This window comes from Saccopteryx leptura, chromosome 6, assembly GCF_036850995.1.
Source record: "Saccopteryx leptura isolate mSacLep1 chromosome 6, mSacLep1_pri_phased_curated, whole genome shotgun sequence".
Classification (NCBI taxonomy): domain Eukaryota; kingdom Metazoa; phylum Chordata; class Mammalia; order Chiroptera; family Emballonuridae; genus Saccopteryx; species Saccopteryx leptura.
The window spans coordinates 14905806-14930474 of NC_089508.1; the positions used below are offsets into that span (position 1 = coordinate 14905806).

Consider the following 24669-nt stretch of genomic DNA (forward strand, 5'->3'; position numbering starts at 1 on the left):
GCTACGGGCTGCCCCGGTGACCCAGTACCAGTCAACAAAGACACTGGAACGCTTTGGCAGTCTGACAGGTTCTCTCCCCCATATAAGTGACGAAAAAGAATAAGCAGTGCTGTAAGTGGATGTTTGCATTTTCTAAACTTTTATAGAAATAAGATCTGTGGCTGCCTGGGTAGGCACTGCCTCCGGGCAGGGAGAGGTGGAGGCACAGAGGAGCCCCAGCACTTTTGAGAGTGATGGGTATGTTCACTTGATTATGGTGTACACATGTTAAGACATACCAAATTATATACTTGATACACAATTTAATGCATAGCAACTGTATCTCAACATAACTTTTATAAATTTATATTTAGTTGATACGAAATGGAAAATAATCTAAGGAAAAATTAATGTGTTCATAATTTTTATAGAATTCTAACAGATTTCTCAAGTTATTTGAAATCACATACTGACAAAACTAAAAATTTTGAACGTCTTGTAAGCTCACCCCGCAAAAATGTGAATGAAATGTGATCAAAGTTATAACTGTGCTCCATTTCTTTTTATTTTAGAGATAAACCAATTTTAGTGTCCATCATTGTTATATAAAAGGGCAACAATTTAAATTTGATTCACTTTCCATATTAGGATGAAAACCAATGTAAAGGACACATCTGGCTCTCGAGCTGGTGCTGTTCACTGGCAACACCTGCCATAAAATGAAGGTGTCCAGCATCTTGTCTGCTCTAAGGGTTTGTTCCTCTGGCTCTGGACAAAACCCCCGAGGTCTTCCTGAGAAGTCAGTACTCCTGGTGCTGCATGGAGCTCCACCAACTCATCCGTAAAGGCCTCGGGCCACAAGGAAACCCATCAGGTGGCCAGGTAAGAGGCCCACTCCAGAAAACCCGTGTTCGGTGTGTCATTTGTGTCTTTACATTCAGATTTAACATGGAGTGTGTCATTTGTGTCCTTCCATTCAGATTTAACATGGAGTGTGTCATTTGTGTCCTTTCATTCAGATTTAACATGGAGTGTGTCATTTGTGTCCTTCCATTCAGATTTGCTCATTTCCCTGGAGAAAATGTCACCATCACCCTCTTTTTTTGTCTAACCTCATCTTCTAGATAGTGATAGACTGGAACAAGGGCCTTCTTGCCAGCATTCTTTTTACTTCAGCCACGAAACTGGGAGTGAATGTCAATTCAACCTTCTGCCCTTGGGTGGGCTCCTCCTCCCCATCAAATATTGGTGGAATGCTATTAATGTTGAAAGTGACAGTGATCTTCTTGCCAGCAGCATTCCACACTAATTCGACCCTGTCCCATTCACTTCCAGACCTCCTGGGGAAAGACTTATGCTTCTGTATGCTCTTTCCTTCCTTGACTTCATCACTCAGAAGTCAACAAAACCTTGTCCCCTTTGGTGTGCAGCGAGCTGCAGCCACAGCCACAGGTGCAGGGCCCACACGGCCGCAGAGGCTGGGCTCCGTGCAGACTCCCGTGCACACTGAGGAGCAGGGGCACAGCAGCACAGGCTGCTGACGGCACAACCAGAAGTGAGGGGCACCCAGAAAGCAGAGGCGCATCACCAAGGCCCTGGCACGGGGGGACACCGAAAGAGCTCCACTTAAAAAGTCGGACAACACCTTTTCAATCCTAACGAAGACAGGGCTTGTTCACCTTTGTATCCTGCCCAAGGCCTTGAAAATAGTCTAATATTTATTTTTTTAATATATCGTTTTATTTCCCTGGCCAAGAAGCTCACTTGATTAGAGCATTGTCCTGATATGCCAAGGTTGTGGGTTCCATCCTCATAAATAAGTGAAATAACAAATGCTTCTTTCTCTATCTCCAAAAATCAAGAAATACAAAATTAAAATCTATTTTTTATTTTTAAATTAGAGTTGACATATAGTATATTAGTTTTGGATGTACAAACACATGATTTAGATCAGGGGTACTCAACCTTTTTAACCTACCGCCCACTTTTGTATCTCTGTTAGTAGTAAAAAATTTTTTTTTTTTGTACTTTTCTGAAGCTGGAAACGGGAGGCAGTCAGACAGACTCCCGCATTCACCCGACCGGGATCCACCTGGCATGCCCACCAGGGGGCGATGCTCTGCCCATCTGGGGCGTCGCTCTGTCGAGACCAGAGCCACTCTAGCGCCTGGGGCAGAGGCCAAGGAGCCATCTCCAGCGCCGGGACCATCTTTTGCTCCAATGGAGCCTTGGCTGTGGGAGGGGAAGAGAGAGACAGAGAGGAAGGAGAGGGGGAGGGGTGGAGAAGCAGATGGGCACCTCTCCTGTGTGCCCTGGCCAGGAATCGAACCTGGGAATTCCGCACGCCAGGCCGACGCTCTACCACTGAGCGAACCGGCCAGGGCCGTAAAATTTTCTAATCACCCACCGGTTCCACAGTAATGGTGATTTATAAAGTAGGGAAGTAACTTAACTTTATAAAATTTATAAAGCAGAGTTACAGCCAGTTAAAGTATATAATAATTACTTACCAAGTACTTTATGTCGGATTTTCGCTAAGTTTGGCAGAATAGATCTTTATAAAACAACTTACTATAGTTAAACCTATCTTTTTATTTATATTTTGGTTGCTCTGCTACCACCCACCATGAAAGCTGGAATGCCCACTAGTGGGCGGTAGGGACCAGGTTGACTACCACTGATTTAGATGTTTATAATTATATAACTTATGAGGTGATCACTCTGATAAATCTAGTACCCATATGACACTATAGCATAGTTATTACAACTCTTGACTATATTCTCTACGCTGTACTTTACATCCCCATGACTATTCTGTCAAATACTTATTAAAGACTCGATTCAATAACCTTGAAGGTATCTTGGACTTTCTTTAGCACAAAGAAAAGGATTAGAAAGTCATCCTTTTCAAAGGACAAGGATGCATAAATAATTCGGTAGCTAATTGTAAATATAAATAATGCACACTTTTATTCCAAACATTCTAATGGTGACCCACGTTCACCCACTTCATCAATACTTATGAAAACATCAGCTTCTCTGTTAGGCCACTGGGACAAAACCATGAAGTCTCTACCCTGAAAGAACCTTCCAGTCAGGAAGCAGAGACTGCCCTGGCCAGATAGCCGGAGCAGCCAAAGTTGTGGGTGCCGGCCAGGGCACATAGAAGGATCAACCAATGAATGCATAAATAAGCAAAATAACAACTGCTGTTTCTCCTGTTCTTCCTTTAACTTCAAAAAGAAAAGGCAGAGCTCAGTGGTAGAGCGTCGGCCTGGCATGCAGGAGTCCCGGGTTCGATTCCCGGCCAGGGCACACAGGAAAAACGCCCATCTGCTTCTCCACCCCTCCCCCTCTCCTTCCTCTCTGCTCTCTCTTCCCCTCCTGCAGCCGAGGCTCCACTGGAGCAAAGTTGGCCCGGGCGCTGAGGATGGCTCTGTGGCCTCTGCCTCAGGCGCTAGAATGGCTCTGGTCACAAAAGAGCATCGTCCCCTGGTGGGCAGGCTGGGTGGATCCCGGTCGGGCGCATGCGGGAGTCTGTCTGACTGCCTCCTCATTTCCAACTTCAGAAAAATACAAAACAAAGAAAAAAAAAGAGAAAGGCAGAGCCGAGTTGAGCAGCTGTGCTAGTAAACTGTCCATGGAAACAAACCTCAGTGCTCCGCTGGGGCACTCAGAAGTGACTGCCACCCATTTACTAGCTCCCCGAGTCCTCACTGCGAGCCTAACACACCAGAACCCATCAAGGCCCCCGAAGACAGAACTGCCACTCACGTCTACAGAGCCCTCCCGAGACCTATCTGTTTACTTGCAAGAGGGTAACACTACCTGCCGTCCTATCCCAGCGTTATGTTTCAAACAAATGACCCGAATGAAACTGTTCTGAAAGCTATAAAATACATGCTATTTTTACTACAATTACATTTCATATTGAACTTTGCTAAACTTGTAATTTTTAATAGACTCAAAATTCTTGGTTTGAGACATTTCATAAATGATTAAAAATCACCAAGAATTTAAATTCATTAACATATGTGTGCTTTCATATGCTAAAATTAAAGTTCTCAATGTACATTTTCTGTGGACTTCTTCACCCTAAACATGTCACTGGCACATAGCTGGTATCCATGAAGCGTTGAATAAAGAAAGAAAAAAATCAATCCTGATTCACCTTCCTCTTTAACCTCTGAGCCTCAGTTTTCTTATCTGTTCAAGTCCCAACAATAGACAGTTTATGAAAGGTGCCCAGCATAAGGTAAATCAGCAAACTCACACTGTCTGGTCTCAGGCCCCATTCACCCTTTGAAAAATTACTGGTGACCCCAGACAGGTTTCATTTACGTGAGTATATCTACTGATATTTATCACACTAGAAATTAAAACTACAAATTTTTAAAAGCATTTATTAAGTCATTAAAATAATACACCTATCAAATGTTAACAATATATCCATTTATATTAATAGATATTTTTATAAAAAATAATATTCTGCCCTGGCCAGGTGGCTCAATTGGTTAGAGATTTGTCCCAAAGCACAAAGGTTGCTGGTTTGATCCCTGGTCAGGGCACATACAGGAACTGATCAATGTTCCTATTTCACTTTCTTTCTAAAATGAACTAAAACAAAAAAAAAAGAAACAAAAAAGAAAAATAACATTACAAAACAAAAAAGTTAAAATATAATGTTATGTTTTTATCAATCTCTTTAACACGTGGTTTGAAAGACAGCTGGATTCTAATTTCTGTTTCTGCATTTAACCTGTTGTGATACACGGTCCTAATTGACGGTGAAGAAAATCTGACCTTACACATACATAGTTAGAAAAGCAAGTATAATAATAGCCTTTGCAGATAACGTGTATATTATTTTGTGATACTACAGCAAAACTCAACTAGTGGTAGTTTAGCTTGGCTGTGGAGGTGCAGTGGACGAAGCGTGGACCTAGAATGCTGAGGTCACTGGTTTGGATCCCCAGGCGTGCCAGCTTAAGACACTTAGGTACTAAAGCAACTGCTACTACAAGTTGATGCTTCTGGCTCCTCCCCTCTCCCCCCTCCTCTCTCTAAAAATCAATAAATAAAATCTTTAAAAAAAGTGGTAGCTTCTTAAAAGCTTAGCAGCAATATGGAAATTAATACTTTAGTGGTAAGCTTTTTGTACTGTTACATGAAAATCCACTGATCCACCCTTTACCTTGGGTCCTTTCTTTACCCTTGTATAACTAATTCTGTAACACCAAGCACTGATTATTTGAAAAAATGCTGGTTCACTAAGCTAAACAAACCATGTTGATACATTTCATTACACAATATAAAAAAATCATTAAAAAGGCATCTGTTAACATCACCACTGATTTCATCAGAAAGTCTTTGAAGTACTGGGAAGCTGTCAAGTTCACTGAAGCAGACACAAATTTTCCAAAGCTCTTCATTTTCATTTAAAACCTCAACTTTTGTCACTGGCAGCAAAGTCCATCAGTTCTTTTTCTCCGTTCACTTTCAAGAAAATGATTGCCAAACACCCAAGTATATGAAAGTGTGTCAGTCCTTAGAAGTTAAAAATGATGTTGCATGAAAAAACTGGCTAGTTCAGTCCTCAACTCAAACAATCACATAAATCCTTTTTAAGACAACCCATCATGCTTCAGTATACAGCAGAAAAACTTCATAAGCATTTCCTATTTCCTCACTCTGCACATAAAAAAATGTAACCAAGGGCCAGGACTTAAAACATATTGTAACTGCTTCATCAATTGCAGTAGGTGAAATGGGCTTTTTTTTTTTTTTTTAATTGCATGTGGAGGTGTGGTAAAGGATGTGATGGTTTCTCCTGGAGTCTGGTGTGAAATCTTGATTTCCTGATTCAGGCTAAAAGAACCCGAAGTTTTACCCACCACTGCTTCTGCACAATCCAAATGCCAGCACCGTGAAAATGGCAAGTGCCCCATCAGCATTAACATGAGACTAATTTTGCCTTCGGAGACCTGTGGAGTTTCCCACACACTGAGAAGCACTATCATAAATGATAGCTATTATTTTTATAGGAGGCACCAGCTTTGCAGCCAAACAGACAAGGACCTCAATCTTCCTCCGGTAAGCACTCAAACCCTGTTTCCTTGCTCGTAAAATTGGGGATATTACCACTTACCTTCCAGCGTCCTCCCCGAGGATTACCATGACCAAACGCATATAGGGAGCTAGCACAGTGCCTGGCCCAGAGTAAACACTCAAATTATTGAAATCACAAAGGAATAAAATAAAAGGGGACAGATCACTGTTGAGAGGTAAAAAAGAAAGGAACAGGAAAATAAGAGATCTAAAAATAAAACTCACTGAACAGTGGCACAGACAAATACAAGAAAGCATCAGCCCATAGGCAAAATAACTGCAAAATAAAGATCAAGAGAAAAGTAAGCAAAATAGGAAAAACCATAAAAATAAAACAGTGCCTCAACAGAGAAAGCTAAACAATTTCAAAACACCACAATAGAAGGGTGTGGGGAGGTTGCACACAGAACTTTCAATTTAAAAAAAAAAGTAAGAGAAAGAAGTAACCAAGGAACATCACATCTAAAAGCAGAAAAGAGTCTACAAAAGCAAAAGTAAGATAGGGAAAATGCACTCACTAAAACTTAATTAGTTGCAACCTCTAAATTCCACTAGGCTAACAAAAGCAACACAACTTACCAACATAAGCTCCCAATTCTTGCAATTTCCCCTTAATGGCACTCTGAGGGTGAAAAAAGACAAACGTGCGTGAGAGAACCGACTCCGCAGCGCAGAGGGGACTCGCCGAGAGGGTGCGCGCCCCTCCGGCCCCCCGGGCCCGGGCGGGGAGGCCCCGCGCCCCTCCCCCGTGTCCCCGACCCCGACCCCCTCCCCTTTCCCTGCGGCCCCTCCCCCGTGTCCCCGACCCCGACCCCCTCCCCTTTCCCTGCGGCCCTCCCCCGTGTCCCCGACCCCGACCCCCTCCCCTTTCCCCGCGCCCCTCCCCCGTGTCCCCGACCCCGACCCCCTCCCCTTTCCCCGCGCCCCTCCCCCGTGTCCCCGACCCCGACCCCCTCCCCTTTCCCTGCGGCCCCTCCCGGGTCCCCTCGACCCCCTCCGCAGTCCTCCTTCTCCGACCCCCACCCCGTCGCCCCGGTCTCCTTCCCCGCCTCCCGGATCCCCTTCCCCATGTCCGCGACCCCTCCAGCCACTCGGGAGTGGCTCTCACCGGCCCCCTGCACCTCCTTCCGTTTCCCCGCGGCTCCTTTTCCCGCCGCGGCCCCATCAGCCCGCCGCACTCCCGCAGGGCGCGCCGGCGCCCAGGCCGGAGGAGGCGCCCCTCGCCGGCGACCAGGCCGCAGCGTCCAGGCCGGGCCCACCGTCCCCGTTACTCCTGACAACCGCGCGCCCGCCGAAGCCCGGCTTCCCGTCCCCCGCCCGACGCGGGCCTCACCCGGATCTTGCGGCTGATCTCGGTGCCGATCTCCATGGCTCCGCGGTGGGCGGCGAGCTCAGCACTGCGTGGCGCTTCGTTTAACTGGAGCCCGGAACCCGGCTCTCAGCCCGCAGCACGGCGGCTACAGCCACCGCCGCTTCTGGCTGCGCGGTCTGTGTGACCCGCCCCCACCGTCCCGGAGCACCGGAGCAAGCCGAGTGGAGTGCGCAAGCGCAGGAGCATGCGCGCACCTGGGTCCTCGGAGCCTGCGCTCTGGCGCCCTCTGTTGGCTGCGGGGAGACCAGCGGTTTGCTTACGGTCTCGGCTTCTGTTCCTTTCTAGGCACCTGTAGGGTTATTCCTTCTTCACTTTTCTCGCTTCCACTTATTTATTTTACTCTCCTTTGGAAAGTAAGGATGAGTTAAATGTACAGCGGGAAGACCCCTGGCTTTGGTGTGAGATTCGACTTCGAATCCAGCCTTCACTTACTGTTAGTATGATACTGGTTTAGATATTTAACTCTTTTTAATTTTTAACTCTTTTTCACTTACAGTTTACATACAACATTACTTTGTATTAATTTCGGGTGTTCAGTATAGTCATATACTTTAGAAAGTGGTCCCCCAATAGATAACAAACTTGAGTCCTGTTTTTCTACCGGTAAAGTAGAGACTGCCTCCTAGCGGTTGCATTATAATAATACTTGGAGGGGAAATTGAATATCCATTGCAAGGGAACCCATACATCACATGTAGTCCTTAGTTTGACTCTACAACCACCCTGGTTCTCCTGGATCTAGTTCTGACTTCTGTCGCCAAGTCCCATGGTTGGCCTTTCCTCAAGACCTAATAATCCCCATCCTCCTGCCCCCCTGTCTCTCTCTTTCTGAACCCCCTTTCTTAGGAGAACTCATTCTCAGGGCATCAACTCTTATCTCTATGTGAAAAGTATCTGAATTTTTCATTATCCCTGAGTTCTCACCTAAACCCCACTCCCAAATTCCAGATAACTACAGGCATTGGTATTTTCTTCAAACTTAGCACTCAAAACCAAAGTCTTCATCATCTTCCCCTTACCCAACTCAGATTAGTTTCTTTTCCTGACATACCTACTTCTGTCAATAGCAGCTTAGTTCTCCCCATTCCTGATCACAAAACCTTGGCATCAGAATATGTATGGAAAGAAAGTCTCCCTTCTCTCCCATATCCACTCATTCCTGAAGTGGTGTTTGTTAGTTTTCCATTGCTGCCTAGCAAATGACCATACACTTAGCAGCTTAAAATACAGGTTTATCATCTTGTGGTTTCTATGGGTCAGGAATTATGAGCTCAGGCTGGCTGAGACCTCAGCTCACAAAAGGCTGAAGTGGAGGTATCAGGAAGGCTATGTTCTCATCTGAAGGCTTAACTGAGGAAGAAGCCACTTTCAAGTTCATTTAGGTTGTTAGAATCTCCTTGCAGCTTTGGACTGAGGGCCCCAGCTCTTTCCTGACTTCTTTCTGGAGGCCACCCTCAGGTTATAAAGGTTGCCCACAGTTCCTTGCCATGGGCTCCTCCTCCAATAGCTGCTCACTTACTCAAGCCATCAAAAGAGTCTCTCCACTCAGGAAAGACCTGATCTTCCCTAAGGGCTCTTACTTAAGTCAGAACTACCCAGGGCCTGACCCCCCAAATTCCGCTGATTTGGGGCTTGAATTAAATATGCAAAATCCCTATCTTTGTCATATTCATTAGCTACAAACAAGTCACAGGTGCTGCTCACAGATGTGAACAGCAGGGGCAGAAATCATGAGGCAACCTAGGGCCTGTCTGCCATGTGGTCCTTCATCTCATATATCTTTTTCTTCTGAATTCCTATAGCATCTATTGGAAGCTGGTACTATGACACCATATACTCTCTGTAATGTTTATTTTATTTGTGTGTGTGTGTGTGTGTGTGTCCTAACAAAATTATAAACTCCTTGTAGGTCTGTATTTCTCTTAAGTGTCTTTCAGGATGCCAGACACATAATAAGCACTTATTAAATATTGTGGGATAAAAGAAATTAGTGACTAAATTACAAAAGCATTCCTTGTGGATAAATTCAATGACCATGTCCTCATTCAATATTGATGAGAGGCTGTGGAGCAGAGTGGCTGAGAGCAGGGACACTGGAGCCAGGCTGTCTGGGTTTGAATCCCAGCTCTGCTACTCCCTCTGAGACCTGGGGCATGTTGTTTATTCTCTCTGTGCCTCAGTTTCTTCATCTGGGACATAAGTGTGATACCAGTTTCTCCATCCTAAGGTTATGATGAGGATGAACTGTTAATATTTGGGAAGCATTTCAAACAGTGTTTGGCTCATAGCAGCACTGTTTGTTGATTAAAAATTAAATGCCTGCCCTGAGCCAGATACTGAGCTAGTAGCCAGAGCAGGAAAGTGAGCAAGACTACATTCATGACACTCACAATCCAAAAGACAGGTACATTGTTTCTATTTGTTTATCCACCATTTCAGAACATTTTTCCATTCCAGGGTACAACATTCTTAGTCAATATTTAGATAGTATTGAAAGAATGTGTTAAAAGAATAGAGCCTGTTTGCATTAAAATGTACTGTATTTGAAAAAAGGAAACTTTTTAAAAAATATATTCAAGAAAGAGTTAACTTTTGGAAGAACCCATGTAAAACTATTGGAAGGGAGACTTGCGGGATGCTTAAGAACTAGCACATTAAGATCTCAGGTGTCACATGGCTGGATCGCAGAAGAGGCAACCACTCTAAACTGATAGTGCTGAATAGTTCCATGCTTAGCTAGAAGATGCTGCTTCACAAACTGTATCATCAAAAGAAAGATGATCATGATGGTGCCCTGAGAGAGAAGCCATTAAAGGGGTTTTCTGCAGGAAAACGACTAAGCTGAAACATGAGATTTGTTCTTCAACATGGAAGGGCTTTCCAGTTCAGGAGAAATGACATATTTTGCTCTAGGGGATAGAATGAACACTAGATTGCAATGAATCACAGTGCCAGCTAAGAGAACTCTGGGCTGTCTTTCAAAGATAGATAACTAAAAAAAGCAAAGTTTTCACAGTCTTGAGGTCTGAGTACTAATCCCAATTCCACGGAGCCCTGACTCCTCTAACACTGCCCCTCCCCCCGGGCATCTCTAGCTTCCTGGCAGGGCAACGTTTGAGCTGGATGTTGCATTTCCTTTGTAAGTATGTGTTGGGGGTGGGGGTGGGGGCAGAAGTGAGGGTCTGGGGAAGGTTCCTTCAACCAGGAATGCTTTTCTTTTACTTTCTTTGAGTGCTGGGTAAACTTAAAAAAATTTTTTTTTAATTTATTGATTTTAGAGAGAAAGAGGAAGGAGGTTGTGGAAGAGGGGAAATAAAACAATTTGTTGTTCCATTTATTTATGCATTCATTGGTTGATCCTTTTTTTTTTTTAGAGAGAGAGAAGAGACAGAGAGAGAGAAGGGGGGAGGAGCAGAAAGCATCAACTCCCATATGTGCCTTGACGAGGCAAGCCTGGGGATTTGAACTGGTGACCTCAGCGTTCCAGCTCAACGCTTTTACCACTGCGCCACCACAGGTCAGGCCTCATTGGTTGATCCTTGTGTATGCCATCACTATGGATTAAACCCACAACCTTGACATATCAGGATGACGCTGTAACCAACTGAGCTACCCAGCCAGGGCACTTAGTGAACTTTTATTTATCCTTCCAGACCCACCAGGAGCTAGTCACAATGATAAACCAAGCATTACCACTCCACTTAGAATATATGCCCATTTGTATATTGAAAGCCTACTCTACCAGAGTTAGATATTCACCTGTTTCTCCCATGGTGAGTCTTGGAGGACAAGGCTACCATCTTATTTACCTTTCTCTTTGCACCACTTGTCTTCCAATGAACATGGAGTAAATCAGGGGACCCCCAAACTACGGCCCGCGGGCTGCATGCGGCCCCCTGAGCCCATTTATCCGGCCCCTGCCACACTTCCGGAAGGGGCACCTCTTTCATTGGTGGTCAGTGAGAGGAGCACATTGACCATCTCATTAGCCAAAAGCAGGCCCATAGTTCCCATTGAAATACTGGTCAGTTTGTTGATTTAAATTTACTTGTTCTTTATTTTAAATATTGTATTTGTTCCCATTTTGTTTTTTTACTTTAAAATAAGATATGTGCAGTGTGCATAGGGATTTGTTCATAGATTTTTTTGTAGTCTGGCCCTCCAACAGTCTGAGGGACAGTGAACTGGCCCCCTGTGTAAAAAGTTTGGGGACCCCTGGAGTAAATGGACAAGTTTTTCCAATAGCAGATATCAAACGGCATGTCTGCCCTTGAACAAAAAAACCCCTAGGTGTTGGGAATTACAGGCATAGCAGTCCTTTATGCTTCTGAGGCTTACATACTTTTCTCTTGTTTTCATGTCCATTTGAGAAAATCTAGTGCCAACACCATCATTTCTCTGGTGTCCAGGGGAATATAGCCTCTAAATTCTTATTCTTTTGCAGATGAAAAAGTGCTACGTGGTGTTGAGTGTGGTGGGCAGAGCACACCATGAGGGTTCAGAGAGCAAAGATGGCACCTTTCCAGCCCTGGCTCCCACCACTCCCCCACCCCCAGACATAATTATCTCTATAGGGCGGGGCAGTCATTCCGTTGAGATTCGTGCCCAGGATGGGAATTTATGTAGCAAGGTACAGTGGGTACTCACCAAGCTGTGAAAGTAGATTAATATCTTAACTCCTAAGAAACTACAGTGTGTCCGTAAAGTCATGGTGCACTTTTGACCGGTCACAGGAAAGCAACAAAAGACAATAGAAATGTGAAATCTGCACCAAATAAAAGGAAAACTCTCCCAGTTTCATACTTATTCAGTGCAGTTGGATGTGGGTGTAAGGTATTTTCCCCGCCAAGAAGGAAGGAACGGGGCTCGGAGCCACAAAGTGTGGAATAATAAACAGCTTTATTGAGTACAGAGCGCACATCCTGCCCGGCAAGGTTCCCTGGCCCCGAAGTAAGATGGAGGCCAGGGAAGTTGCACGGATTAAACCGCGTGGGAGATATTTAAAGGGGTCCCTCTAGGGCAGCGGTTCTCAACCTGTGGGTCGCGACCCCTGCGGGGGTTGAACGACCAAAACACAGGGGTCGCCTAAAGCAATGAGAATACATTCCGAATCATAACTGTAGCAAAATTACAGTTGTGAAGTAGCCACCAAAATTATTTTTTGGCTTGGGGTCACCGCAACATGAGGAACTGTATTGCGGGGTCACGCCATTAGAAAGGTTGAGAACCACTGCGCTAGGGAAGTCGAGCTAACATGACGTGGTGAAATCCCACTGGCTGGTAGACAGTCGCTTTTTTCCAAACGGTTCCTGTTCCTGCGAAGCCTCTTTTGGCGCGCTTGGTTGTGGGCGGTCCTAGCCGAAGTTAGCGGGTCTGAGTTCCCCACGTGACCATCCCCCATTATCCACCGACCTTACAGTGGGCTCACGCACAGATTTTTTAGGGCTCCTTAGGTAGCTATCCCGTATAGCCTCTACAGACTCGTCACTGACTGATGGCCTACCAGAACGGGGTTTCTCCACCAAACTGCCGGTTTCCTTCAACTGCTTATCCCGCCGAGTAATGTTATTCCTATGTGGTACCGCTTCGTTATAAACGCGCCAATATTCACGTTGCACTTTGGTCACGGATTTGAATTTAGCGAGCCACAGAACACACTGAACTTTCCTCTGTACTGTCCACATCTCGACTGGCATGGCCGTGGGCTGCTCCGCTGTATACACGGTGTTACGTCATCATCTGCGCATGCGCACATGCTGCCACATCATCCTACAGAAACTGGGAGGGTTTTCCTTTTATTTGGTGCAGATTTCACATTTCTATTGACTTTTTTTTTTTTTTTACAGAGACAGAGAGTGAGTCAGAGAGAGGGATAGACAGGGACAGACAGACAGGAATGGAGAGAGATGAGAAGCATCAATCATTAGTTTTTCATTGCGCGTTGCAACACTTTAGTTGTTCATTGATTGCTTTCTCATATGTGCCTTGACCGTGGGCCTTCAGCAGACCGAGTAACCCCTTGCTGGAGCCAGCAACCTTGGGTTCAAGCTGGTGGGCTTTTCCTCAAACCAGATGAGCCCGCACTTAAGCTGGAGACCTCTGGGTCTCGAACCCGGGTCCTCTGCATCCCAGTCCGACGCTCTATCCACTGCGCCACTGCCTGGTCAGGCTCTATCAACTTTTGTTGCTTTCCTGTGACCGGTCAAAAGTGCACCATGACTTTACGGACACACTGTATTAGTCAATGTACCACCAAAACCACAATTTCTTTTCCTTTCTTAGAACATCTTTTTAGTTGGGAAGTTTCTTTTGTAAATTTCCATTTATTTTCATAAGAATGACCTTCATATGAGAAAGTATAATATGTTACTTTCCTGGTAACTAGAGGAGAAAAGATACAGACATATAATTGCTTACTTATCTACAAAGTATCTCTAGATGGGGATACATAGAATTGTGGTAACATGGTAATGCTGGTTACCCCCAGGAGGAGAGCTGGGTATTTAGCAGGCAGGGTGGGAAAGAGACTTTCACTTACAAGCTTTTGTGTCTTTTTTGAGTTGATCCATATAAATTACTTCACTTCCTTCCATTCAAACATAAACTAATAATAATTTTATGTGTAACACTTTGAAAGTGTTGTTCAAGTCGCTTCTCATGGGGATGTCACTGTCAAACGAACATGGTTGAGGGAAAACAGAGCTTAAGTACTTGGTCAGCAAATGACACTTGTGGACTATGAGGGAGGAAGTTCAACTCAGTTATTTAACATCCTTGGGTTTTACGATCATCTTCTATTTTTAAAATTCTTTCATTTTCTTCCCGATTCAATTAACAAGTTTTTATTTAGTATCTACTCTCTGCCCAGTAGCGTCCTAGGAATTCTAGTAGATATAAAACAAGACTTCATGAAATAGTTTTAAAGCTCTTGCCAAGTGTAGAGATCACTGTGGAATGGGTAGCCGGAAATGTTGTCTTGGAGGCCAAGAGCCCTGAATTGAGGCTTGCAGAGAACCAGAAGGCTGTGTGTGAGGAGTGGAAGGGGGCAGCAGGGCCTCCAGGCCAGGAGAAACAGCTGATGGGGCGGCGTTGGGGCCAGAAGAGGAATACAGAGGGTCTGAGAGGCTGAAGCCAGGGTAGAAGGGCCCTAAAGTTCAGGGCAGAAAGGCTGATTCAGCCATGGGGTCCCAAAGGAGAGGTAAACCTGGAATTAGCATGTTAATATGAGAGAGCTGAGAACCAGAAGCTAGGAGACCACCCTTGTTGCAGTAATCCGGACATAAAATAAGGAGGGTTTGGATTAGATTGGGGGGAGGGATGTTGAGGAAAGGAAATTCATGAGACATTCTGAAGAAGGAAATATCAGATCTTAATGACCAGCTGGATGAGAAAGGGAGAAGAATCACACAGCATTTCAATTTTTCTAACTTGGGGGACCAGAAAAAGGACCCATTTTTATGTCTCTTTACTTTCCTCCCACACAAACTCACCCTCTCACAGTGTCCTGTTGAAGGATCAATTACAAACAGAATTGATTTACTTTTTTCCATTAGTTAGAAACACATGTAAGCTCAGATGCCTTGAGCTCCATGGCCCAGCCTGAATCTCGCCCGGGCTCTGTTCCTCCATTGCACTCACGCCTCTGTGAGGGCGCTCGCCATTTAAGCCTTGTTTGTACCGTGATGTGGGGTGTAGAGGTGAGTTTGCTACCCACTAGGACCAGAAGTCCTTCGTGTGCAGGGGCCATGAGTAACGCATAGGAAGTACTCAATAGGTGTCTTTTAATTGTTGAAGAAGAAAATGAGATTTTAAAAAAGATGTAACATAAAAAAGCTTTCTAAAAAACAGTATTTTAGAAAATTACTTAAGTTAAAATGTACATAAAGGCTTCTCTGCTTGTAAGGCCAGTAGCCACCACCGTCGTGGCCATTCACATGCAGGTTCCCATTGAATTCGGGCAGATGGTAAAGAAACAGTGGAGCCAAAGAATGGTGGGCCATTCCTTTATTAAAGTCTTGCACTGGCTGACGAGCAAACACACAGGGAAAACACTTCCCTTTCACTCAGGGCTCCCAAAGCCCTGACACATTCTCCGGTTCCATGACCAGGAGAACCTTCTCCGGTTCCTCCTAGAGTCAAAGGCCCCACCAGTCTCCGTAGGGCTCCCGAAGCCCCTCTCCTCTGGTTCCCCATCTGCACACCTGCTCTCTCTCTGCCTTCTCTTTTCCTGCCAACATGGCTTCTTCTTCAGCACTCTCTCCTCTCTCACTCTGCAAACATGGCTTCTGTTGGTCAAATAAGTTTGTAAAATATGATTTTCATGTTTGCTCACTTATAGTTTGCATTGGGGGCTGGGCAGCACCAGGTATATGTGGTCTGTGAAATTGCAAATTACCTTCCTGCTTGGGAAGAGCCATTGTTTTTGCTAAAGTTTTCTGGAGAAGTTTTCGTGCCAGAAAGTTTTGAAAGGAAAGAGCAGAAGGGTAAGAGAGACTCTGCCCCACCACTGAGAGGTGCAGTAGGATTTCTTTTTCCTTCCTGATCCCTTGCCCTCCCGGGGAAAAGCAGGTTTCTGCTTTTACCTCGGCTTTCTTGTGGCTTGCCTGTTTTGGTGAGACACCAGTAAACAGAAGGCACACCATCCTCCGGCTCTGTTTCTTTACCGTTTGCCCGAATTCAATAAGAACTTGCATGTGAGTGGCCATGATGGCGGCTGCCCTTGGCCTTACAGCTTCCTTCCTCCCTCTTCTCTCACTTTTTTTTTATTTTTCCGAAGTGAGAAGCAGGGAGGCAGACAGACTCCTGCATGCACCTGATGGGGATCCACCGGCACGCCCACCAGGGGGCGATGCTTGGCCCCTCTGGGGCGTTGCTCCGCTACAGCCAAAGCTATTCTAGCGCGTGAGGTGGAGGCCATGGAGCTGTCCTCAGTGACACGGCTAACTTTGTGTTTCTCCTATGTACCCTGGCCAGGAATCAAACCCTGGACTTCCACATGATGGGCCAACGCTCTACCGCTGAGCCAACCAGCCAGGGCCCTTCTCTCTTTTCAAAACTCTCTGGTGTGAAAACCTCTCCTCCAGCAAACATTAGCAAAACAGTGGCCCTTCCCAAGCAGGAAGGTAATTTGCAATTTCACAGACCACATATACCCGGCACTGCCCAGCCCCCAATGCAAACTATAAGTGAGCAAACATGAAAATCATATTTTACAAACTTATTTGACCAACACTGCTCCAAACACTCAAACCACATGCCCCATGAGGATCAAACACTCTTCTTGTGATGGTACTCGGGTCACAGTTTTATTCCTTGACTGAAGTTATGCAACACAGTAATAATAATGATGCAGTGTAATAATACCATGTAATAATAAACATTGCTAATAGGATCTAGAATTAAATAAAACACTGGATATATATTTTACATAAGTTACTGGCTAGTGATCATTTTATTCCCATTTTATAAAAGAGGAAGCACGCACAGAGAGGTTATTCTTAAGCTCTTTGTACAAGGTCGCCAGCTAGCAGGTGTTGGCACAGAGATTTGAACACAGACACTGTGACCCTGGAGTCTGCATCCTTAATAACTCCAACTTTGTGTTGCATAGGCACACTTTATTTATTTATTTTTTGCGACCCACAGGTTATTTGAGGTATTAACCCCTTTTAGAGAAAGGGGCTTTGTCACCCAGTATTAGTGTTTTTCCTTTTTTATGGGGTATATCTTTAGATATGGAAGGAATGAATAGAACGTTTAAATTGTTTTTCAGTAATGTACAAGACGAAAAACTCCAGCAATAATAGCATTTTACAGACCACCTAATAACTACTGGAATGAAACTCTTTACCTGGAACAGAACTAATATCCCCTTCCCCTCATTTGTATTAAAAGCCTGGCTTTATTTGGAAACTCTTAAAATAAGTGGTCATATGATGAGAAAAAGCGGCGCGCCCCCTCCCCGGCGGCCGGGCGCAGCTGTCCGCACCTCCCCCGCGCCCCGCCGCCCGCATTCCAACTCTCTGAGGTCACGGGCCGCCGCCGCCTCCCCGGATCCGCCCGCCCGCCCGCCCGGCCCAGGGGGAGGGACGCTCGGCCCGGCCGCCCCGCCGCTCGGGTCGCGCGTCCCGAGCCCGTCGGTCGGTCTTCCTGCCGCCCCGGCCCCCGCGCGCGCTTTGTGCGCCGCTCCTCGCCGGCGGCCCCACCTGCAGGCGGCTCCCCGCGCCCCGGCTGCGCGCCGCCGGACCGCCCCGGGCATGGTCGCCCGGCCGCGACTGCGGGGACAGGAAGTGAGGCTGGCGAGCCCCACGAGCGCGCTGCGCTCCGGGCGCGGCTGCGGCGGCCGCGCGGCGGGGCCCCGAGGGGCGGGCCGCTGAGCGGGGCGCGCGGCGCACGGCCCCGAGGATGCGGGAGCTGCAGCAGGTGAGGGCGCGGGGCCCCGGCCGGCGGGCGGGCGGGGGGCGGGCGCTGGGGCCGCGCGGCGGGGTGTGTCTGCCCGCGGGGACTCCGGAGCGCGGCGGCCACCCCGGAGCGTGGGTCCCGGCTGCGGATCGATGGAAGGAGCGTAACAAAGAGAGAAGTCTTCCTTTCCCAGGTTCTCTCTGATCTACTTGAGTCATTTCTAAAGGGGATCTGGAACGTTTGTTCAGAACGCCTCCTCTGATTGTGGCGGCTTCATTCTTAGGCGTATTTGTGCCTCTCGGGACACTGAGTGCGGTAACTTGGGCAAGAACGGGAGTAGGGAAGAACTGTTTGTGGTGACTTGGTTTATTTTTGGAGTAAAGAGTGTTTACTCTGGAAAAAAGAAATTCTTGGGTCTGCAAATTCCGATTTGTGATTTCTGCAAATCCTGATTAGAAGTTTTTGGCATTCTGGTCTTTTTTTTTTTTTTTTTTTTTTGCTGAGAAAGCCTTATAATAATAGCTTATGCTCTCAAACATTCAAAACACTACGTGTGCTCCAAATGACAACCGCTGTATGCCTGCCTAATAGTTGCTGACAGTTTTTTTTTTTTTAAGTGTCAGATATGACAGTAATTTTACTCTAAAAATAGTTTTTTGTTTTCAGGGCATTTTATTCTTGAGTATCTAAGTATATGTATAAATGGTCCACAAGAAACATACATTTGATTTAATGCTGTAGATTTATATATTACTCTAAAACTATCATATATTCTCTTTTAGTGATTACAGTATTTTATTTTAAAGCATTATTGGCAAAATTACACATGTTGAGGACCTTATGGGCAAGGGAGGGGAACTACAAGGTTCAGCTCAGTACATTTGAGGAAACTTTTGAGGGGATGTGAAGAGAAAACATTAAAATGAATTTACAAATATCTTTTGTCTTTTGAAAACTTGAACAGAATTTAATATGTATCTTTTCTTATTACATAACAGAATGATTTTGTAGAGAAAGAAAGTATCGCATAGTTTTTTTCCTCCAAAAGCTAATTATGAATGGTTTACTTTAGTAGTTTGGTAATTTATAATTCCAGACCCAACTACCTTTCAAATTATTACATATTATTTCACACCTAAATCAGACTCCAAAAACATCTTAAATTTCTACACCTCTATTCAAACATTTATAACCTATGACATCATTTGGTAGCAAATATTGTACATAAATGAAAATTAAGATATGTAAATCATTGATACTTTTGTGATTAAGCAAAACATTTTAACAGCAGGTTTCATATAAATAAACAAAAAGCAAGCTATTCTTATGGATGTATCTTGGGGGGGGGGAACGCACCTGATATACGTCCCCGCCTCCAACTTTTACATTGTAATATCTACCAAAAATAAAAAAAGAGAACACATTGGCTTTTCTTTATGCCTGATGCTGTAAAACAGTTCAAATCTCAGGGACAGCTGAAAGTTTTACCTTGCATTTGCTTAATCAAAGCTTAAGTTAATAATTAAGTTACATTGTTTCCTATCTACCACTTTCAAGTTATAGTCCTGTCTTTGAAGTGAAGGGACTATCATATTTGAACACCCTTAATACAAATATTCATCTTTCCTCAGCATATATATATCTTATCTCTTCATCTTCAGTACTTAATCCTGTTTCCAGTTTCCATAATTAGAATATAAAATGAATTCCATCACCTCCCCTTCTGAAAGGGTATTTAGTATATATATATGTTATGTATATACAATCTTTTAAAACTTATACAAACAGTACTGCCTCATCAGGAAATTTTCTAGTTAAAAGTATTAAGGTTCTCATTTCTTGATTTTTCCCCCCATTTTCCCTTAAACATCTATTTAGTTTATACCCTGACATAGTAAAGGACATTAAAAACTGCGGGTGGAGCCCATATCTTTTTAGAATCTTTATTTTCTATACCCCTCCTTAGTATGATGCTTTTACCTACAGAAGGCACTCAGGAAATGCTGTTAACAGTGCTTTGGGGAGTTCTGGTTTTCCTTTTTTCCTCTGGCCTTCCTCCTCTATTCCTTGTTTTTAACTTTTATTTTTTTGGCTCTCTGGAGATAACCAGAACTCAAAAAACAAAACAAAACAAAACGATACAAGCAACAACAACAAAAACCAAGACAGAAAACCATGGTTGGGTCCTTATTAGAGATCCAGCTCTGCATGTAAATATAGCATGCTTGTAATCTCCTTAAGGGGAGCGACGGCTTAGGATTCGTCTTAGATTTCTCACAATACCCACGACACTGCCTTGTACCCAGAGACGCGAGACACTTTTGTGGAATGGAATTACAAAATGCTGTTTGGCAAAGCCTAGCGTAATAGCTAAACCTTATTCTCTAGCTCTGCCAGCCCCCAGCCTTGGTGCCCATCACCTCTGGGGCTGAGACACGGTCAGGAGAGCGGAAAAGAGGACGGGGAATGAGGAATCTGGGATCGATTCCCAGCTCTTTGGAGCCGAGAGGCCTGGGTTCTGAGTCTGCTAGATGAGAGGGTTGGGGGCGGCCCTGCCCCTCCGCGCGGTTTCCGACCTAAGTTCAGGGTGATCAGCCACCGCCGAGCCTCGCTGCACGACTCACCCTCCCGGGCAGCCTCTGCTCAGGAGAAAGCGGAGGGTGGGAGCTATCCCGGGATTCTATCCCGGGATTCTGTCGACTCCTTGGGGGGCCGGGGGGGCATCCAGCTAGTGTAAAAATCTCTATGCCGCTCACACCCAATTGGCTTCAGCCCAAGAGTTACCATCAACAACGGGTGTGACAAAGTCGCTTATTTTGGGGTCCTGAGGCTCCTAACCGGGAACCAAACGGGCCGTGCCCACATCTTCCCACCATTTGTGGGGGTCTCGAACTGGGTCCTTTAAAAGTTCCCTCCGGGAGCAGCCGGCCCGGCCCGTCCCTAACGCGTCCGTCCGGAAACGCAGCGGCGGCCGGAGGGTTCCGGGGCTTCCGAGGCAGCGCGTTGGCCGGGCCACGCCACCTGCTTTTCCGGACCTGTCCGCTGAGCTCCGAGCGCACCGGCTGGATGAACCCAGTCTCCCCCTGGTTAAGCCAGGATGGTGTTTAAGCCCTCGCCCGCCTCTTTACGCGTCGCCACCCGGAGAGGAGCCGGGGCCACTTTGCTTTCCCGAACTTGCTCGCTCCTGGTGGTGATCCGATCACTAGCATTTGTAGGGTCCTTTATGATTTGTTTATAAATAAGTCAATTTGGTGACGTCAGTATTTATCAGCTAGAACAGGTTCTACAAATGCTTGTTAAGCGCCTTACCTCGTTTGAACTTCCCAGCTGCACTAGGTTAGAGGAAATTACTCCTCTCATTCCGGTCCAGGCTTCATTTGCCTTCTGCGACTAAGACTTGAACGCAGCTCTTTTGGAAATATTTGTAGTTATCACACCGAAGGACTAAAGACCCTCACATTTGGAGTATGGGGGAGCCAAAAGAGTTAACTATGAAAAAACAAACAATCTTAACTAAAATAGAAATAGGACCACTAATGCAGCCTACTCCATTTGGAGTCATAGGGAGTGCTAACAGCTATCTCATTTAATCCTGAAACAGCCCCAGGTGGTGGTGGAGTCAGACACAACTCGTATATAAATTTCCCCACTGTTTCCCAGAGCCTGTTCATGCCTTCTTTTCCCAGAGGGGAGGGAAGCTTATTCTCTGGAGAGAGTTTAATTGGTATTTATTGTTAAAAAGTCCAGAGTTGCCACTGCCCGTGTAACCTGTATTCCTCGATTTCAGCCCTGGTGCGGATGTTCCCTTCACCTGACCTTTGGAGACTCCGTTGCGTTTTGATGGCGGCAGCGGCTGCTGGGTGAGCAGCTGGAGACTGCAGTTACCCTCCCAGCAGGAGAGGGTCGCCTTCGTCCCCTGGCACCGCCACTGCCTTGCTGGCGGTGCTTTTTCCCTCTGTACCCCTCCGCTCTTGAAGAGAGAAGATGCCACTGCCATTTGGATTGAAACTAAAACGCACCCGGCGCTACACGGTGTCCAGCAAGAGCTGCCTGGTTGCCCGGATCCAGCTGCTCAACAACGATTTTGTGGAGTTCACGCTGTCTGTGGAGAGCACTGGGCAGGAGAGCCTGGAGGCCGTGGCCCAGAGACTGGAGCTGCGGGAGGTAAGCTGCAAAGAAGGCTGCTGGTCTCTCTGGCCTGTCTTCTCCCCTTGTTTCCCAGCCACATTAATGTGTGCTGGCTGTGTCTTCGCAAAGCACGGCCCTGGCCACGGTATCTGAGTGGAACTGACAAGTCAACAGCCCCATGAGGAAGGGACAGATACAGAACAAGGAGTCTTTATTTGGGGGTACCCTGTAAGAGAATGAACAGTACTTGCGTTTTTTACCTGTTTATATTCCCCCAAAATGTAATTTAAAATCAAATACGAAAGCATTTTGGGTGATCAAGCTTTCTTTTTTCTAACATAATTCTAAATGAGTCATCCTGATCGAATACAGTGTCCTGACTTCATTCATTCATTCATTCATTTATTCAACATTCATTGTCTTCCACAGGCCAGGCCAAGATTCTAGAGACATAGTGCCTGAGTTTGGATTCTGGTTGTTTCACCTTGGGCAGGTTATGTGACCTCTCTGGGCTCCAGTTTCCTCATCAGAACCATGGGGATATCAAGGGTGCCTAACTCTCCGAGTGGTTGTGTGATTTAATGTGCATGTAAAGCCAGGCTCTAATAACTAGTCTGTTATAGTAATCATAGGGAGGTTTGCCCTGGAAAACCCTAACTTAGTCAACAGGAAGTTGTAGGGTCCTCAAGTACCCACATACTCTCTTAAATTTAAAGTGCTATATAGGCCCTGGCCAGTTGGCTCAGTGGTAGAGCGTCGACCTGGCATGTGGGAGTCCCGGGTTCAATTCCCGGCCAGGGCACACAGGAGAAGCGCCCATCTGCTTCTCCACCCCTCCCCCTCTCCTTCCTCTCTGTCTCTCTCTTCCCCTCCCGCAGCCAAGGCTCCATTGGAGCAAAGTTTGCCCGGGCGCTGAGGATGGCTCTGTGGCCTCTGCCTCAGGCGCTGGAATGGCTCTGATTGCGGCAGAGCGACGCCCCAAAATGGGCAAAGCATCGCCCCCTGGTGGGCATGCCGGGTGGATCCCGGCTGGGCGCATGCGGGAGTCTGTCTGACTGCCTCCCTGTTTCCAACTTCTGGGGGGAAAAAAAAAGTACTATGTAAGGTGTGTGAAGAGGAGAGCTCTAATTAAACCTGGGACCCTTCCATCCTTTGGCCACTTGGTTTTAGGGTAAGAGAAAGATGGAAAAACTGGTTATTCCCCATAAACAGCTAGCTTCTTAACTGGAAATCCCACTGATGTTGTAGTTCATAAAAGTCAGCAATAAATAAACTGTGCCTGTGGTGGTCATCCAGTCATTTGATTCAATATGGAAGACTGAAGTGCCAAGTGCATATATATGAGAAGCAATACTGGTATTGATCCCAGTAAGGAAACAGGCCTGATCCATGCTATGATGGGGCAGTGGAGGGTGCTGTGGACCGTAGGGAGAGGCAGCCAAGGGAAAGATTCCCAGAGCAGGTGCTCTCTGAGCTGGCACCTGAAGGGTAGCCCTCCCAGGGGCTGGGAAGACTGTTCCAACAGAGGAACTGGATAGGGCCAACGTCATGAGGCAAGTGACCTACCTGGAGCCTGAAGTGGGGAGAGGAAAGTCTGAGAGCAGGGTCATAGAAGGCAAGGGGTTTTGTTAGAGGGTTTGGGCTTGTCCTGAAAGTAATAGAGATATTAGTGAAGAGTTGTTGTTTTTAAACTTTAATTGAGCATGTCATTTTTTTCTTTTAAGATTTTATTTATTGATTTTAAGGGAGGACAGAGAGAGAAAGAAAGAGAAAGGAAGGTGAGGGGAGCAGGAAGCATCAGCTCATGGTAGTTGCTCCTCGTATGTTCCTTGATTAGACCAACCCGGGCTCGAACTGGTGACCTCAGCATTCCATAGGCGAGGCATAAAGGGTTTTTAAATGGGGGTATGGTATGCTTGGTTTTTGCAAAGAGTGAGCCCTCTGGTGAATGATTAGAAAGGAGTAGTTGTGGTCCAGACAGTGGTCACTCGGGTTTGGATGGGGATGCAGAGAAGTGGGTGGAATCTGGAGAAATGCAGGACCTACCTCCCGAGTGTTGGGAAGGGCTAGCCAGGGCGCCAGGTTGATACTAATAGTGTGGGCTGTAACTGAGAGAGGAAACATAGAAGGAAGAGGATGTATTTCTAAGGGGGACAAGGAGAGGTGTGTGCTGGGTTCCGTTCCGGAAGTGCTGACTGTGAGATGCAGAGAAGTGGGTGGAATCTGGAGAAATGCAGGACCTACCTCCCGAGTGTTGGGAAGGGCTAGCCAGGGCGCCAGGTTGATACTAATAGTGTGGGCTGTAACTGAGAGAGGAAACATAGAAGGAAGAGGATGTAGATCTAAGGGGGACAAGGAGAGGTGTGTGCTGGGTTCCGTTCTGGAAGTGCTGACTGTGAGATGCCATTTGCAATGTTGAGCAGGCAGATGTGAGTCTGCCGCTCCGGTGAGAATCCAGGCTGGAGAGAAGAGATTTTGGAATCATCAGCTGAGGTCAGTGAATTAATCAAAGCTGGGAGAGGATGGGAAGCTGTCCTGGAGAGAAAAAGAAGATATAGCAGACCGCTCAGGATTGGATAGAGGAGGGAGAGCCTTGGACAGAGACAGAGCTGGAGCAGTCCTAGGAGGAGAAAGTAAACCGGAAGAGCTCGCCCCAGCGACTGCTCCTGTTCACTTACATT

At 46.1% G+C, this 24669-nt stretch overlaps 2 protein-coding genes across 6 annotated transcripts in view; one reads left to right on the top strand and one right to left on the bottom strand.

Moving 5' to 3' along the window:
* ZC3H14 (zinc finger CCCH-type containing 14) overlaps positions 1-7604 on the bottom strand; it is a 40576-nt gene extending 32972 nt beyond the window's left edge. For all 5 annotated transcript variants that reach the window (XM_066387945.1, XM_066387944.1, XM_066387943.1 and 2 more), the window contains exons 1-2: positions 7421-7604; positions 6667-6709 (exon numbers count right to left, since the gene is read on the bottom strand). Coding sequence is in view for 4 of the 5 variants with exons in the window: in XM_066387944.1 (XP_066244041.1) it covers positions 6667-6709; positions 7421-7456 (79 nt within the window). In the remaining variant the exon portion in view is untranslated. The remainder of the gene's footprint in view (positions 1-6666; positions 6710-7420) is intronic.
* Positions 7605-17544: 9940 nt separating this feature from the next.
* PTPN21 (protein tyrosine phosphatase non-receptor type 21) overlaps positions 17545-24669 on the top strand; it is a 72923-nt gene continuing 65798 nt past the window's right edge. The window contains exons 1-2 of the mRNA XM_066344023.1: positions 17545-17881; positions 21648-22024. Of these exons, the coding sequence (XP_066200120.1) occupies positions 21845-22024 (180 nt within the window). The 5' untranslated portion in view covers positions 17545-17881; positions 21648-21844. The remainder of the gene's footprint in view (positions 17882-21647; positions 22025-24669) is intronic.